This window comes from Balaenoptera acutorostrata, chromosome 20 (assembly GCF_949987535.1).
Source record: "Balaenoptera acutorostrata chromosome 20, mBalAcu1.1, whole genome shotgun sequence".
NCBI lineage: Eukaryota > Metazoa > Chordata > Mammalia > Artiodactyla > Balaenopteridae > Balaenoptera > Balaenoptera acutorostrata.
Genome location: NC_080083.1, coordinates 21,273,233 through 21,292,087, shown reverse-complemented (window position 1 = coordinate 21,292,087; position 18,855 = coordinate 21,273,233). Strand labels below are relative to the sequence as shown.

At 37.7% G+C, this 18,855-nt stretch overlaps 1 protein-coding gene and 1 non-coding gene across 2 annotated transcripts in view; one reads left to right on the top strand and one right to left on the bottom strand.

The window, feature by feature from the left end:
- The window catches only part of SLFN12 (schlafen family member 12), a gene marked incomplete at its 3' end in the record, with an annotated part of 44,216 nt that extends 26,391 nt beyond the window's left edge, over positions 1-17,825 (top strand). The window contains exon 4 of the mRNA XM_057536636.1: positions 17,761-17,825. Within this exon, the coding sequence (XP_057392619.1) occupies positions 17,761-17,825 (65 nt within the window). The remainder of the gene's footprint in view (positions 1-17,760) is intronic.
- A 59-nt stretch (positions 17,826-17,884) lies between these two features.
- Positions 17,885-18,048, bottom strand: LOC114238870 (U1 spliceosomal RNA). Its single transcript, XR_003624129.2, has one exon. It is a non-coding gene; the product is annotated as a U1 spliceosomal RNA (small nuclear RNA).
- Positions 18,049-18,855: the final 807 nt, after the last annotated feature.

Genomic DNA, 18,855 nt, shown 5'->3' with positions numbered 1-18,855 from the left:
TCAGGACTTTAAGATGTCATTCCATTGTCTTCTGGCTTATAGGCTTTCCGTAGAAGAATGAATCATAAGTCTTATTGTTGCTTCCTTGTAGATAATGTGTCTTTTTTCCTCTGACTGCTTTAAAGATTTTTCTGCTGCAAGATGTCTTTCCATTTATCTGTGCCTTCTTTAATTTCCTTCATCAGTGTTTTAGAGTTTTCAGTGTACAAGTCTTTCACTTCTTCAGTTAAGTTTATTCATAAGTATTTTATTCTTGTTGTTACTATTGTAAATTGGATTGTTGTCTTAATTTCCTTTAAAGATAGTTTATTGTTAGTGTATAGAAATGCTACAGATTTTGTACATTGATTTTGTATCCTGCAATTTTACTGAATTTTCTTATTAGTTTTAACAGTTTTTGTTGTTGTTGAATCTTTAGGGTTTTCTACATATATGATCATGTCATCTGCAAACAGAGATCATTTAACTTCTTACTTTCTGATTTGGTTGTCTTTTATTTCTTTTTCTTGTCTAATTACTTTGGCTAGGACTTCCAGTACTGTGTTGAATAGAAGTTGTGAGAGTGGACATTCTTGCCTTGTACTGGATCTTAGAGGAAAAGCTTTCAGTTTTTCTGCATTGGTTATGATGTTAGCTGTGGCTTTTCATATCTGGCCTTTGTCGTGTTGAGGTAAATTCCTTCTATACCTATTTTGTTGAGAGTTTTTATCGAATGGTTGTTGAATTTTGTTAAATTCTTTTTCTGCCTCTGTTGAAATGATTATGTGGCTTTTATCTTTCACTCTGTTAATGTGGTATATCACATTGATTTGTAAATGCTGGACCATCCTTGCATCCCTGGGATAATCCTACTTGGTCATGGTGTATAGTCTTTTTAGTGTGCTTTCAAATTTGGTTTACTAGTATTTTATTGAAGACTTTTGCATCTATATTAATTAGGGGTATTGGCCTGTAGTTTTCTTTTCTTTTATTGTGGTATCTTTGTTTGGCTTTAGTATCAGGGTGATGCTGGCCTCATAAAATGAGTTTGGAGGTGTTCCCTCTTTTATTTTTTAGAAGAGATTAAGAAGGATTGGAATTAATTCTTTGAATGTTTGGTAGAATTCACCCATGAAGCTATCTGGACTTGGGCTTTTCTTCATAGGGAGGCTTCAATCCTTCAGTCTCTTTAATTGTTATTGGTCTGTTTAGATTTTCTATTTCTTTTTGATTCAGTCTTGGTAAATTGTGTGTTTCTAGAAATTTATCTGTTTCTTCTAGATTATCCAGTTTGTTGGCATATAATTATTCATAAGAGTCCCTTTTGGTCCTTTTTATATGTGAAGCATCCATTGTAATGTTTTCTTTATCATTTCTGGTTTTATTTATTTGAGATTTCTCTCTCTTTTTTGCTTAGTTTTTCTGGCTAACGTTTGTCATTTTCGTTTATCTTTTTTTAAGAAACCAACTCTGAGTTTTGTTGATTTTTTCTGTTATTTTTCTATTCTCTACTTGATTTAATTCTGCTCTAATCTTTATTATTTCCTTCCTTCTGATAATATTGAGCTTACTTTGTTGTTGTTTTTCAGTTCTTTGAAGTGTAAGGTTATGTTGTTTGTTATATTTTTATTTTATAATGTAGGCCTTTATCACTATAAACTTACATATTAATACTGCTTTTGTTACAACCCATAAGTTTTGGTATATTGTATTTTCATTTGTCTTGAGATATTTTTAAAATTTCCTTTTGATTTCCTCCTTGACCTAATAGCTATTCAACAGCGTGTTGTTTAGTTTCCAAGTATTTGTGAAATTCTCATTTTATTGTTGTTATTGATCTCTAGTTTCCTTTTATTTTGGTCAGAACAATACTTGGTATGGTTTCAATCTTCCTAAATTTGTTACAACTTGTTTGTGACCTAATGTGACCTATCTAAGAGAATGTCCCATGAGCACTTGAGAAGAATGTGTGTTCTGCTGGAGGGTGGAAAGTTCTGTATATGTCTCAGTTCATTTGATCTTTAGTTCAAGTCTGTTGTTTTCTTATTTGGATGTTCTAACCATTATTGAGAGTGAAAATAGTGAAGTCTTACACTAATATTTTATTGCTGCCAGCTTCTCCATACAGATTTTTCAATATTTGCTTTATATACATAGGTGCTGTGATGTTGGGTGCATATAGATTTACAGTTGTTACATCTCACTGTTGAATTGACCCTTTTATCACTGTGTTTTGACTTCTTTGTCTCCAAAGACTACTTTTTTTAAAAAATTCATTTTATTTTATTTTATTTATTTATTTTTTTGGCCGCACTGCACAGCATGTGGGATCTTACTTCCCCGATCAGGGATCCAACCCACGTCCCCTGCATTGGAGGTTCAGAGTCTTAACCACTGGACCGCCAGGGAAGTCCCACTAAAGACTATTTTAGACTTTAATTCTATTTTTCCTGATATAAGTATTGCCATTCCTGCTTTCTTTTAGTTACCATTTGTCTGGAGTATCGTTTTCCATCTCTTCATTTTCAACATATATGTGTCCTTGAATCTAAAGTGAGTTTCTTATAGACAGCATATAATTGGATCTTGGTTTTTAATCCATACAACCATTCTAAATTTTTTGATTGGAAACATTAAACCATTTTCATTTAAAGTAATTATTAGTAAGGAAGGATTTATTATTGTCATTTTCTTAACTATTTTCTGTTTGTTCTTTTGTCCCTTTTTTCTCTCTTGCTGTCATCTTTGTGCGTCATTAGCGTTTTGTGGGGGGGGGGTTGTTTGTTTTGTTTTTTATATTGTTAGGCTTGACTCCTTCCTCTTTTTTTGTGTGTAACTTCTATAGGTATTTTCTTTGTGATTACCATAGGGCTCACACAAAATATCTTATAGCTGTAAGAGTCTACTTTAAGCTGATAACAACTTAATTTCACTTGCATATAAAAACTATACTTTTATCTCTTCTCCCTCCACATTATATGCTATTAATGTCACAGTTTATATCTCTTTATATTGTGTATCCAATAACATAAGTTAATTATAGTTATTTTTAATACTTTAGTCATTTAAATTTTTTTAACATCTTTATTGGAGTCTACTTGCTTTACAATGTTGTGTTACTTTCTGCTGTATAACAAAGTGAATCAGCTATACGTATACATATATCCCCATATCCCCTCCCTCTTGCGTCTCCCTCCCACCCTCCCTATCCCACCCCTCTAGGTGGTCACAAAGCACCGAGCTGATCTCCCTGTGCTATGCGGCTGCTTCCCACTAGCTATCTATTTTACATTTGGTAGTGTATATCTGTCAATGCCACTCTCTCACTTCATCCCAGCTTACCCTTACCCCTCCCTGTGTCCTCAAGTCCATTCTGTACATCTGCGTCTTTATTCCTGTCCTGCCCCTAGGTTCTTCAGAACCATTTTTGTTTTTTAGATTCCATATATATATGTTAGCGTATGGTATTTGTTTTTCTCTTTCTGACTTACTTCACTCTGTATGACAGACTCTATGTCCATCCACCTCACTACAAATAACTCAATTTCGTGTCTTTTTATGGCTGAGTAATATTCCATTGTGTATATGTGCCACATCTTCTTTATCCATTCATCTGTCGATGGACACTTAGGTTGCTTCCATGTTCTGTCTATTGTAAATAGAGCTGCAATGAACATTGTGGTACATGACTCTTTTTGAATTACGGTTTTCTCAGGGTATATACCCAGTAGTGGGATTGCTAGGTCATGTGGTAGTTCTGTTTTTAGTTTTTTAACAAACCTCCATACTGTTCTCCATAGTGGCTGTATCAATTTACATTCCCACCAACAGTGCAAGAGGGTTCCCTTTTCTCCACACCCTCTCCAGCATTTATTGTTTCTAGATTTTTTGATGATGGCCATTCTGACCAGTGTGAGGTGATACCTCCTTGTAGTTTTGATTTGCATTTCTCTAATGATTAGTGATGTTGAGCATCTTTTCATGTGTTTGTTGGCAATCTGTATATCTCTGGAGAAATGTCTATTTAGGTCTTCTGCCTATTTTTGGATTGGGTTTTTTTTATTTGATTTTGAGCTGCATGAGTTGCTTGTATATTTTGGAGATTAATCCTTTGTCAGTTGCTTTGTTTGCAAATATTTTCTCCCATTCTGAGGGTTGTCTTTTCGTCTTGTTTATGGTTTCCTTTGCTGTGCAAAAGCTTTTAAGTTTCATTAGGTCCCATTTGTTTATTTTTGTTTTTATTTCCATTTCTCTAGGAGGTAAGTCAAAAAGGATCTTGCTGTGATTTATGTCATAGAGTGTTCTGCCTATGTTTTCCTCTAAGAGTTTTATAGTGTCTGGCCTTACATTTAGGTCTTTAATCCATTTTGAGTTTATATTTGTGCATGGTGTTAGGGTGTGTTCTAATTTCATTCTTTTACATGTAGCTTTCCAGTTTTCCCAGCACCACTTATTGAAGAGGCTGTCTTTTCTCCCTTGTATATTCTTGCCTCCTTTATCAAAGATAAGGTGACCATATGTGTGTGGGTTTATCTCTGGGCTTTTTATCCTATTCCATTGATCTATATTTCTGTTTTTGTGCTAGTACCATACTGTCTTGATTACTGTAGCTTTGTGGTATAGTCCGAAGTCAGGGTCTCTGATTCCTCCAGCTCCATTTTTCTTTCTCAATATTGCTTTGGCTATTCGGGGTCTTTTGTGTTTCCATACAAACTGTGAAATTTTTTGTCCTAGTTTTGTGAAAAATGCCAGTGGTAGTTTGATAGGGATTGCATTGAATCTGTAGATTGCTTTGGGTAGTATAGTCATTTCTGCAAGGTTGATTCTTCCAATCCAAGAACATGGTATATCTCTCCATCTGTTTGTATCATCTTTAATTTCTTTCATCAGTGTATTATAGTTTTCTGCATATAGGTCTTTTGTCTCCTTAGGTGGGTTTATTCCTAGGTATTTTATTCTTTTTGTTGCAGTGGTAAATGGGAGTGTTTTCTTAATTTCCCTTTCAGATTTTTCATCATTAGTGTATAGGAATGCAAGAGATTTCTGTGCATTAATTTTGTAACCTGCTACTTTACCAAATTCATTGATTAGCTCTAGTAGTTTTCTGGTAGCATCTTTAGGATTCTCTATGTATAGTATCATGTCATCTGCAAACAGTGACAGTTTTACTTCTTCTTTTCTGATATGGATTCCTTTTATTTCTTTTTCTTCTCTCTTTGCTGTGGCTAAAACTTACAAAACTAGTGGGCAACCTTGTCTTGTTCCTGATCTAAGTGGAAATGGTTTCAGTTTTTCACCATTGAGAACGATGTTGACTGTGGGTTTGTCATATATGGCCTTTATTATGTTGAGGTAAGTTCCCTCTATGCCTACTTTCTGGAGGGTTTTTATCATAAATGGGTGTGGAATTTTGTCACAAGCTTTTTCTGCATCTATTGAGATTATCATATGGTTTTTATCCTTCAATTTGTTAATATGTTGTATCACATTGATTGATTTGTGTATATTGAAGAATCCTTGCATTCCTGGGATAAACCCCACTTGATCATGCTGTATGATCCTTTTAATGTGCTGTTGTATTCTATTGGCTAGTATGTTGTTGAGGATTTTTGCATCTATATTCATCAGTGATATTGGCCTGTAGTTTTCTTTTTTTGTGACATCTTTGTCTGGTTTTGGTATCTGGGTGATGGCGGCCTCGTAGAGTGAGTTTGGGAGTGTTCCTCGCTCTGCTATATTTTGGAAGAGTTTGAGAAGGATGGGTGTTAGCTCTTCTCTAAATGTTTGATAGAATTCGCCTGTGAAGCCATCTGGTTCTGGGCTTTTGTTTGTTGGAAGATTTTTAATCACTGTTTCAATTTCAGTGCTTGTGATTGGTCTGTTTATATTTTCTATTTCTTCCTGGTTCAGGCTTGGAAGGTTGTGCTTTTCTAAGAATCGGTCCATTTCTTCCAGGTTGTCCATTTTATGGGCATATAGTTGCTTGTAGTAATCTCTCATGATCCTTTGTATTTCTGCACTGTCAGTTGTTACTTCTCCTTTTTCATTTCTAATTCTGTTGATTTGAGTCTTCTCCCTTTTTTTCTTGATGAGTCTGGCTAATGGTTTATCAATGTTTTTTATTGTCTCAAAGAACCAGCTTTTAGTTTTGTTGATCTTTGCTATCGTTTCTTTCATTTCTTTTTCATTTATTTCTGATTTGATTTTTATGATTTCTTTCCTTCTGCTAACTTTGGGATTTTTTTGTTCTTCTTTCTCTAATTGCTTTAGGTGTAAGGTTAGGTTGTTTATTTGAGATTTTTCTTGTTTCTTGAGGTAGGATTGTATTGCTATTAAACTTCCCTCTTAGAACTGCTTTTGCTGCAGCCCATAGGTTTTGCGTCGTCGTATTTTCATTGTCATTTGTTTTTAGGTATTTTTTGATTTCCTCTTTGATTTCTTCAGTGATCTCTTGGTTATTTAGTAGTGCATTGTTTAACCTCCATGTGTTTGTAATTTTTACAGTTTTTTCCCTGTAATTGATATCTAGTCTCATAGAGTTGTGTCCGGAAAAGGTACTTGATACAATTTCAATTTTCTTAAATTTACCAAGGCTTGATTTGTGACCCAAGATATGATCTATCCTGGAAAATGTTCCATGAGCACTTGAGAAGAAAGTGTATTCTGTTGTTTTTGGATGAAATGTCCTATAAATAGCAATTAAGTCCATCTTGTTTAATGTCTCATTTAAAGCTTGTGTTTCCTTATTTATTTTCATTTTGAATGATATGTCTGTTGGTGAAAGTGGGGTGTTAAAGTCCCCTGCTATGATTCTGTTACTGTCGATTTCCCCTTTTATGGCTGTTAGCAGTTGCCTTATGTATTGAGGTGCTCTTATGTTGGGTGCATAAATATTTACAATTCTTATATCTTCTTCTTGGATTGATCCCTTGATCATTATGTAGTGTCCTTCTTTTTCTTTTGTAATAGTCTTTATTTTAAAGTCTATTTTGTCTGATATGAGAATAGCTACTCCAGCTTTCTTTTGATTTCCATTTGCATGGAACACCTTTTTCCATCCCCTCACTTTCAGTCTGTATGTGTCCCTAGGTCTGAAGTGGGTCTCTTGTAGACAGCATATATACGGGTCCTGTTTTTGTATCCATTCAGTCAGTCTATGTCTTTTGGTTGGAGCATTTAATCCATTTGCATTTAAGGTAATTATTGATATGTATGTTCCTATCACCATTTTCTTAACTGTTTTGGGTTTGTTTTTGTAGGTCTTTTCTTTCTCTTGTGTTTCCTGCCTAGAGAATTTCCTTTAGCATTTGTTGTAAAGCTGGTTTGGTGGTGCTGAATTCTCTTAGTTTTTGCTTGTCTGTAAAGGTTTTAATTTCTCCGTCGAATCTGAATGAGATCCTTGCTGGGTAGAGTAATCTTGGTTGTAGGGCTTCCCTGGTGGCGCAGTGGTTAAGAATCCGCCTGCCAATGCAGGGGACACGGGTTTGAGCCCTGGTCCAGGAAGATCCCACATGCCACGGAGCAACTAAGCCCCTGCACCACAACTACTGAGCCTGCGCTCTAGAGCCCGTGAGCCACAACTACTGAGCCCAAGTGCTGCAACTACTGAAGCCTCACACCTAGAGCCCATGCTCCGCAAAAAGAGAAGCCACTGCAATGAGAAGCCTGAGCACCACAATGAAGAGTAGCCCCCACTAGCCACAATTAGAGAAAGCCCGCACGCAGCGATGAAGACCCAACACAGCCAAAAATAAACAAATAAATAAGTAAATATTTTTTTTAAATCTTGGTTGTAGATTTTTCCCTTTCATCACTTGAAATATGTCCTGCCACTCTCTTCTGGCTCGCAGAGTTTCTGCTGTTAACCTTATGGGGAGTCCCTTGTATGTTATTTGTTGCTTTTCCCTTGCTGCTTTTAATACTTTTTCTTTGTATTTAATTTTTGATAGTTTGATTAATATGTGTCTTGGCGTGTTTCTCCTTGGATTTATCCTGTATGGGACTCTCTGGGCTTCCTTGACTTGATTGACTATTTCCTTTCCCATATTAAGGAAGTTTTCAACTATAATCTGTTCAAATATTTTCTCAGTCCCTTTCTTTTTCTCTTCTTCTTCTGGGACCCCTATAATTCAAATGTTTGTGCGTTTAATGTTGTCCCAGAGGTCTCTTAGGCTGTCTTCATTTCTTTTCATTCTTTCTTCTTTATTCTGCTCTGCAGTAGTTATTTCCACTATTTTATCTTCCAGGTCACTTATCCGTTCTTCTGCCTCAGTTATTCTGCTATTGATTCCTTCTAGAGAATTTTTAATTTCATTTATTGTGTAGTTCATCATTGTTTGTTTGCTCTTTAGTTCTTTTAGGTCCTTGTTAAATGTTTCTTGTATTTTCTCCATTCTATTTCCAACATTTTGGATCATCTTTACTATCATTCCTCTGAATTCTTTTTCAGGTAGACTGCCTATTTCCTCTTCATTTGTTTGGTCTGGTGGGTTTTTACTTTGCTCCTTCATCTGCTGTGTATTTCTTTGTCTTCTCATTTTACTTATCTTACTGTGTTTGAGGTCTCCTTTTTGCAGGCTGCAGGTTCATAGTTCCCGTTGTTTTTGGTGTCTGCCCCCAGTGGGTAAGGTTGGTTCAGTGGGTTGTGTTGGCTTCCTGGTGGAGGGGACTGGGGCCTGTATTCTGGAGGATGGGTCTGGATCTTGTCTTTCTGGTGGGCAGGACCACGTCTGGTGGTGTGTTTTGGGTTGTCCGAGAGCTTATTATGATTTTAGGCAGCCTCTCTGCTAATGGGTGGGGTTGTGTTCCTGTCTTGCTAGTTGTTTGGCATGGGGTGTCCAGCACTGGAGCTTGCTGGTCGTTGAGTGGAGCTGGGTCTTAGCTTTGAGACGGAGATCTCTAGGAGAGGTCTCACTGATACTACGTGGGGGTGGGAAGTCTCTGGTGGGCCAATGTCCTGAACTCGGCTCTCCCACCTCAGAGGCTCAGGCCTGACACCTGGCCAGAGCACCAAGACCCTGTCAGCCACACGGCTCCAAAGGGACATATGACGGATCCAAGATTCCTGAGCCCAGACATCTCAGGGTCTAGGAGAGAGAGGCAGAGAGATGAGGAACAATCCTGGCTGTGTGTGGAAGGGACTCCATCCCAGAAGCCCCAGAGGCAGGAACTGCCTCTAGTTAGCTTGTCACTGTATACGATGCCTGGCACACCGTGCTTGGTAAGTATTCGGTGAATGAATGAATGAATCTCATTTAACTTTTATACTACATTAAAAGTGATTTATCCACTACTGTTATAATAATATGGTTTTCTGTTTTTGTCTATATATTTACCTTTACCAATGACTTTTATGCTTTCATGTTGCTATTTAACATCTTTTATTTTCAACTTGAAGAACTCCCTTTAGCATTTCTTATAAAGTAGGTCTAATAGTGATGAATTCTCTTAGCTTTTGTTTGTTCTAGAAAGTCTTTATCTCCCCTTCACTTTTGAAGGACAGGTTTGCTGTGTATGTATTCTTGGTTGGAAGTTTTCTTCTGTCAGAACTTTGAATATATCATCCCACTCTCTTCTGGCATTCAGTGTTTCCTAAGAAAAAGCCACTGATAGTGTTATCAGGGGTTCCCTTTTATGTCACAAGTTGCTTTTCTCTTACTCCTTTCAAAATTATCCTTTTTATCTTTAACTTTTGACAATTTGATTATAATGTGTCTTAATGTAAGTCTCTTCTGATTCAGCTTATTTGGTATCTTTTGGACTTCCTAGATCTGGATGTTTATTTTGAGGTTTGAAAAGTTTTCGGCCATTACTTCTTGGCATCATAAGCTTTCTGCACCTTTTTCTTTTTTCCTTCTGGAACTTCCATAATGCATACATTGGTTTACTTGATGGTGTCCCATCAGTTTTCACTCTTTTTCATTCTTTTTTCTTTTTTCTCTTTTTACTGGATGATTTCCAGTGACCTGTCTTCCAGTTTATTGGTCTTTTCTTCTGCTTGATCTATTCTGTTGTTGAACCCCTCTATTGAATTTTTCAGTTAACTTGTTGTATGCTTCAGTTCTATGATTTCTTTTTGGTACTTTTTAGTATTTTCTGTCTCTGTTGAAAACCTCCCTTTGTTCATACATTGCTTTCGTGACCTAAGAAAACATCATTAAGGCCATTATTTTGAATTCTCTTTTGGGTAAATCATGTAGCTCCATTTCATTAGGAAAAGGTTTCTAGAGATTAATCTTGTTCTTTAATTTTGAACATATTCCCCTGTTTCTTCTTTTTTCTTGACTCTGTGTTGGTTTCTGCACATTATATAAAACAGCCACTTCTTCCAGTTTTCACAGACTGACCTCATGTAGGAGATGAACTCACTAATCAGTTCAGCCAGAGATTCTGGGTACCTCTCAAAGCTTTGTGCTCATTTTAGATGCTGTCTTTGTTCTTAGTGTTCCCCAGAGTAAGCCAAGTCCCATCAGTGCCCTGGTTCAGGCAAGATAGAAGCCAGTGCCTCAGGTTGCAGCCAGAAAAGTTGAAGCACTAGATGTGTGTCCCAATTCCTCCTCTCCTTAGGGAGAAGTTGAGAGATGGAGTTTATCACCCACTTGCTCTTGACAAATACCTGCATACTAGTTCAGACTGTGTGCTCTTTCACACTGTTGCTTTGTTCTCTGTTGCCCTCTGGAACCTAGTGAATGCCAGGCCCTGTCAGCTCTCAGAGAAGGATGGGTTAGAAGTCAGTCCCTCTGGTAGCAACTGGAAAGTTTTGGGAGCTAGATGTGCATTCCAACTCCTTCTAGGGAGAATCGGAGGCTTGGTTTTATAACTGGAGTGGGTCAGGGGAAGAGCAACAGGAGGTATCCACATGCCCATTCACACTCCCAAGGGACTAGTGATTGCTTTCCCCATCAGTTCCCAGAGACAGACAAGTAAGATGCCAGACTCTCAGACAGCAGGTACGAAAGTTAGGGCACTAGATGTGCAATCTAATCTCTTCCAGAGAGAAGCTGGGAACTGACTCTTTTGTCTGCTTGCTCTCTACTGAGCCAAAAGGAAGAACCACTGGAAGTACTCTGGGTCCAGGAGACTAGTGAATGCTGGGCTTCTTCAGCTCTCAGAGATAGGCAAGTTAGAAGCCAGTCTCTTGGGTAGCAGCCATAAAAGATGGGGTACTAGATGTGTGGTCCAAACCTTTTGCTCCTTAGGGAGAAGCTAGGATTTGAGGGTTCCCTCCTGACTGTATGGTGCTGTGCTAGGGGTGAAGTTTCTGGCAAGGCTGTGTCTCAACTTTTCCTACCCATTTTAATGTGGTTATTTTCTCAGTCACCCAATGTGCAGGAGTTTCTCAACTAGTTTCTAGATTTCTCTCAGAGGGAATTGATCCACATGTAGCTGTTTGTTTGTTGCATCCACAGGTGGAGGGAGAGTCTGGAGCCTCCTGTTCTTTCCTCTTGGTCTTTAAATCCCTTTTTGATAAATTCCAATACCTGAATCACTTGTCAGTCTTTTTCTCGTATCCATTTTTTCTCTTGTTTTTTTTGGTAGTTTGTCCTGATTTTTATCATATCTCTGAATTTTTTATTGTACCATGGATGGCAAATTATAGAGGCTTTGGAAGGTGTTATATTCCTCCAAAGAGGATTATACTTTGTTTTGTCAGGTAGATAGAGTACCAGTGATAACCTTGATTTTTTTTGAAGATTGGTTTTATGCTTTTCTAGGGATAATATCTTTAAATTTTGCCTTTACTGTTAGGTCATGGCTCTTCTTGAGTCTCAACTTAAAGTCTGGGGTGTTTACCACAGGCCCTCCACTTTGCAGGGACTTGAATTCCAGTCTAAGTCCCCCCCACCACCATGAGGTTGATGAAATTCAGGTTCAGCTCTTTAGCCTCCCAGTTGATATTTTCTTCTGGGTTTCCAGCATCTCACCCTGTATTTGCCAGTGAATTGAAAAAAATCTGTATGTAGATTTTGGCTGCTTCTCTGCAGTTTCATCCTCTCTGAGATTTTCCCACTCAAATTCCAGATCCTCTGGTAGCCCTGAATTCCAACCTCTTTTTCTTCAGCCTAGTAAAACTGATGATTTCTGCTTGGGCTCTCTTCATCCATGACATGATATGGAAAATATCCTTAGACAAAAAGCTGGGATGATTGTGGCACTACTTCCTGTGCTTCCTCTCCATCAAAGATTGTAACCCTTTAAGTCCTGCTTGTACTGGTTGCTCTCCAGTTCTTTAAATTTCTGTTTTATATGTTTTATACAACTTTTATAGTTGTTTTTAGTGGGAGGGTTGGTCTGGTACAAGCTACTTTGTCATGGTTGGAATTGGAAGCTTCCAGTGTTTAAAATTTTATTATAATTATTTTCATATCTAGTGCCATCAGAAAAGGTGACATATGTTCCAGAAATCCTCTATGAGAAACTGTTCTCACAACACAAAGGACTTGCACAGTTAATACATAATGAAATAGGCTCCATTCGTCAAGGTACATTGATCTTTTCTAAGAGCTGGTCTTTGGATCTGGGCTTGCAAGAGAACCAGAAAGTCATCTGTGATGCACTTCTAATTGCCCAGGACCGTCCACCAGTCTTATACACCTTCCTCAGGGAACTGAATAAGGAATTAAAAGGTTATTCTATACAAACTGCCTTAACTTTAAAAAAGAAACTGGTAAAAATTGGTGGTTACAGTGGGAAAGTGTGTGTCATGACAAAGATCTATTGGAGTGAAGAATCTTCTACATTGACTGAAGGCAATACCAGACTTCTTCATGATTCAAGCTTATCTGCAATTTACCCTAAGTCCTACACTCTTATAACCACTCAAACAATGAGTGACTTGAAGAAGGCCCTTTTTATAGTCTTGAAGAGACTCGGAACTTTGAATGACCAATTTGACTCTGAGATTTTTCAACACCTCTCAGATAATCAGTATGGATTACTTTCAGAGGAATGAAAAAAGGATGTTTAAATCTTGTCCAAGGCTCACCTGAATCATGGAAAGTAGACCAGGCTACAAAGATGTTTTTCATTATATAGTCAATGTTGTTCTCAAATTCTGGAAAATATGTCTTTGAAAAGCTTTGCAAGGAAGGCAACATGATGGGACCTTGGAAAATCAAATTTAGTCTTCATTTATTTCTTCCTAAATGGTCTTCATATGTATTGTTTAAGAGTTATTAAGAAAATAAATTTGTTAATTATGCTGTGCACAGTTTGTTATTTACTCCTTGCATAGTTCAAGGATAAATTGTCTTCCACTTTTAAGTTGGGAAAAATGGCAATGCTTTTATTTTTAATAACAACAACAACGGAAATTCCCAGGATATACCCAGAAAACCTTTATAACTTAGAAAAGATGATCATTGATGACATTCAGAGTGTTTATAATGGAAATGAAGAAGAAGGCAAAATTTATTACCCTTCCCTGCAAAATTCTCTGCATTTTCTTGGACCACTTTTACACTATTCACTTGGAGGAGTTAGGGCTTGTCTAATTGCTCAGCTGGTACCCTTAAGAACTCAGCAGAACTGTTGGTGGGAATGTAAATTGACACAGCCACTATGGAGAACAGTATGGAGGTTCCTTAAAAAACTACAAATAGAACTACCATACGACCCAGCAATCCCACTACTGGGCATATACCCTGAGAAAACCATAGTTCAAAAAGATTCATGTACCAAAATGTTCATTGCAGCTCTATTTACAATAGCCAGGACATGGAAGCAACCTAAGTGTCCATCATCGGATGAATGGATAAAGAAGATGTGGCACATATATACAATGGAATATTACTCAGCCATAAAAAGAAATGAAATGGAGGTATTTGTAATGAGGTGGATGGAGTTAGAGTCTGTCATACAGAGTGAAGTAAGTCAGAAAGAGAAAAACAAATACAGTATGCTAACACATATATATGGAATCTAAGGGAAAAAAAAAAGGCCATGAAGAACCTAGTGGCAAGACGGGAAAAAAGACACAGACCTACTAGAGAATGGACTTGAGGATATGGGGAGGGGGAGGGGTGAGATGTGACAGGGTGAGAGAGTGTCATGGACATATATATACTACCAAATGTAAACTAGATAGCTAGTGGGAAGCAGCCGCATAGCACAGGAAGATCAGCTCGGTGCTTTGTGACCACCTAGAGGGATGGGATGGGGAGGGTGGGAGGGAGGGAGATGCAAGAGGGAAGAGATATGGGAACATATGTATATGTATAACTGATTCACTTTGTTATAAAGCAGAAACTAACACACCACTGTAAAGCAATTATACTTCAATAAAGATGTTTAAAAAAAAAAAAAAAGAACTCAGCAGAATCGTCATTTTAACATTCGGAATTGAAGGTGATATAGAGTTTTCCAGACAGGCAAAAGATAAAGGAGTTCATCACCACTAGACTGGTGGTACAAGAAATGTGAAAGGGTCTTGTTTAAGCTGAAATGAAAGGGTGCTAATTAGTACAGATGGTCTCTGTCTTAAGATGGTTTGACTTAGGATTTTTTGACTTTATGATGGTGCAAAAGCAATTCGCATTCAGTAGAAACCATACTTCAAATTTTGAATTTTGATCTTTTCCTGAGCTAGTCACATGCGATACGATGCTGGGCAGTGGCAGTGAGCCACAACTCCCAGTCAGCCATGCAATCATGAGGGTAAACAACCGATACTCTATAGTATATTGTGTTGCTTCCTGCTTCTGATGAGAAGAAGAGGAAGGCAATTACTCTTGAGATGAAACTCAAGATAATTGCCCTGCATGAAAGTAGTAAGCCAGTAATGGCCATCACATGTGAGTTAGGACTTTTGCAATCGATGATCTCGACCATCTTAAAGGATAAGCGAATCAGTGATGCAGTGAAATTGTCAGCATCAGTAAATCCGCTGTCTTCATGACGAAATTACCTGGGCTAATTGGTGATATGAAAAAATGTATTGACACTAGAGTGGAAGACCAGATACAGAAGTGCATACCACTTAGCCTACTGAGGATCTAGGCTAAGGCAAGAAGTGTTTTCCATACACTGAAAGAGCATGCTGGGACTTCCCTGGTGGCGCAGTTGTTAAGACTCCGTGCTCCCAATGTGGGGGCCCCCCGTTTGATCCCTGGTCAGGGAACTAGATCCCACATGCATGTTGCAACTAAGAGTTCGCATGCCACAACTAAGGAGCCGGTGAGCTGCAACTAAGGAGCCTGCCTGCCACTACTAAGACCCAGCAAAACCAAATAAAAATAAACAAATAAATATTTTTTAAAACTTGTAAAAAAATAAAAATAAAAAAATAATAGAGCATGCTGATGATCTTACATATACGCAAATGTTTATAGCGAGGCGTGGGTGGTTCCAACGTTTCAAAAGGCATCGTAATTTTCATAACGTGAAGGTCAGTGGTGAGGCAGCAGGTTGCTGATACTAAAGGTACCACAGCGTTTAAGGAAGAACTGCATAGGATAATTGTGGATGCAAAATATTTGCCAGAACACGTATGTAATGTCGATGAAATTAGCTTGTTCTGAAAACGTATGCCAGAGCATACATACATTCATCAGAAGTCTGAGACAATGCCAGGATTCAAGGCATTCAAAGACTATATAATGCCACTTTGGGGTAGAAATGTTGCAAGGTTCAAACTAGAGCTTTTCTTAATCTACCACTTGGAGAACCCTAGAGCATTCAGGAATATGAGAAAGCATATACTTCCCATTTATTGTTGCCATAACAGGAAAGCCTGGATGTCATTAGCATTGTTTGAAAACAGGTTTTTGAACAGTTTTATTGTGCACGCAAGAGAATGTTGTAGGCAAAACATTCAATTCAAGATTCTTCTGATCTTAGACAATGCTCCAAGGCATCCACATCATGTCAGCGACATGATGTAAAGGTTGTGTATTTGCTACTGATCACAACGGTACTCATACAGTCAGTGGACCAAGGTGCAATAGCTACATTCAGAGCATCCTATTTATGCCAAATGTTTGCATATGCTTTTGAACTGGCTGAATCTGGCCAAATGCTCTGAGAGATCTGGAAAAGTTTTCACATTGTAAATGCTATCCAGAGCATTGCTGTAGCATGGAAAGAAGTCACACAGCAATGCGTGAAGACATATGTGAACACATTCAAAAGATTCTGCTGCTGATGAAATAGTAAGTAACAAGATACTAGTGCTTGAGAAACAGCTAGAGTTGGACGTTGATGAAGAGGATATTCATGAGCTTGTTGGCATCAAGGCTGAAGAGCTTTCCAATGAGGAGCTGATCAAACTGGAGGAAAAAAAAGTTAAAAAGTTGGGGGACTTCCCTGGTGGTCCAGTGGTTAAGACTTCGCCTTCCAAAGCAGGGGGTGTGGGTTTGATCCCTGGTCGAGGAGTTAAGATCCCACATGCCTCGCAGCCAAAAACACCAAAACATAAAACAGAAGCAATATTGTAACAAATTCAATAAAGACTTAAAAAAAAAAGTAAAGAAGTTGAGGCAGAAGAAGAAGAAGTTATACCCAAGGCACCAAGAAAGTTCATAGCAAAGAAACTGGCAGAGACATTTACTACCATGAGCAGGGGCATGTGGATATTAGAAGAAATGGACATCAATTACAAGAGGTTCTCAAGAGCTAACAGGCAGATACAGGATACTCTTATTTGCTGTAGAGAAATATGTAATGAAAAGAAGAAACAAACTGTACAGTCAAAACTTGAAAGCTTCCTGAATAATACTATGCCTGCTAGAGCATCAGCAAGTATAGATGCCCTGATGCCTTCTATCAGCTATTCTCAAGCCTCATCAGGAGAGAAATTGATGACCCTGTCCCTGTAGCCTCCATATCATCCAGCAATTCATTTTAGTTCAATGCTTCAAACATTCTTCAGGCCTACTGCACTTTCAGCTGTGTACCTTAATGGTGAGTATCCATATGACCATTCTGGTTTTCACTTTCAGTACAGTGGTCAATAAATTATATGAGATATTCAACATTTTAATATAAAAGTAGGCTTTGTGTTAGGTGATTTTGCCCATCTGTAGGCTAATGTAAGTGTTCTGGCTCATTTAAGGTAGGCTAGGCTGAGCTATGATATTCAGTAGGTTACTTGTATTACATGCAGTTTTTACTTAAAATATTTTCTTATTGATGAGTTTATTGGGACATAAATCCATCATAAATCTAGGAAGATCTGTAATAGGAAAACATGAAAGTATAAATCTCACTGGTAAAAGTAAATATATAGTAAAATTCAGGATAATCTGTTATAAAGGTGGTGGTTAATCACTTGTAAAGCTAGTATGAAGGTTAAAGTGGTAAAAAATAACTATAACTACAATAATTTGTTAAGGGATACACAGGACAAAAAGATGCAAACTGTGACATCAAAAACAAAATGTGGGTGGGGGAGAGTAAAAATCTAGAGCTTTAGAATGTGTTCAAACTTAAGTTGTTATCAATGTAGAATAGACCATTATAACTTGTTACAGGTAAGCTTCACAGTAACCACAAAGCAAAAACCTATAGTAGATACACAAAAGATAAAGGGATAAGAATCTAAACATACTACTACAGAAAATCATCAAATCACAAAGCTAGTGAGTGAGAGAAGAAAAAAGAAACAGAGGAACTACAAAACAGCAGGAAACAACGAACAAAACAGTACTAAATACAAACCCATCAATAATTATTTAAAAAATTTTTGTATGTATGTAAGTACAGTTGATTTTATTTAAGTTTCAGGTATACAGTATAGTGATTCACGGGGGTTTTTTGTTTTTTGTTTTTGGCCATGCCACACAGTATGTGGCATCTTAGTTACCGGACCAAAGATCGAACCCATGACCCCTGCAGTGGAAGCGCAGAGTCTTAACCACTGGACCACCAGGGAAGTCCCAGACGTCTGTTTTTCAAAACCTACAAAGACCAGGGGAAAGCACGAATGCAGTCCCCCACTACCACAAATTATGCAGTCGAGTTTCCCATATTTGGGGAAATCGCAGGGGTCAGCACATCCGGAGTGCAATGGATAAGCCTTGCCCTGGGAAAACCACCTTCGTGATCATGCTATCTCCCCTGCCAGGTAAGTATGTGATTCACAATTTTTAAAGGTTATACTTCATTGATAGTTGTTATAAAATATTGGCTATATTCCTTGCGTTGTACAATATATCCCTGTAGCCTATTTATTTTATACATAGTAGTTTGTACCTCTTAATCCCCTACCCTTATTTTTCCCCTCCCCACTTCCTTCTCCCCACTGGTAACCACTAGTTTGTTCTCTGTATCTGTGAGTCTGTTTCTTTTTGGTTATACTCACTAGTTTGTTTTATATTTTAGATTCTACATATAAGTGATATCGTACAGTATTTGTCTTTCTCTGTCTGACTTATTTCACTAAGCATAATACCCTCTAAGTTGATCCATGTTGCTGCAAATGGCAAAATTTCATTCTTTCTATGGCTAAGTAGTATTCCATTGTGTATATATATATATATATATATATATATATACATATACCACATCTTCTTTATCCATTCATTGCTGATGACACTTAGGTTGCTTCTATATCTTGGCAATTGTAAATAATGCTGCTATGAACATTGGGATGCATATGTCTTTTCAAATTAGTGTTTTCATTTTTTGGATATATACCCAGGAGTGGACTTGCTGGGTGATATGGTAGTTCTCTTTTTATTTTTTTGAGAAAGCTCCATACTGTTTTCCACATCCTCAACAACATTTTTTTAAAATTTATTTAGTTTTGGTTGCGTTGGGTCTTTGTTGCTGTGCGTGGGCTTTTTCTAGTTGCGATGAGCAGGGGCTACTCTTAATTGTGGCGCGCGGGCTTCTCATTGCGGTGGCTTCTCGTGTTGCGGAGCACAGGCGCTAGGTGTG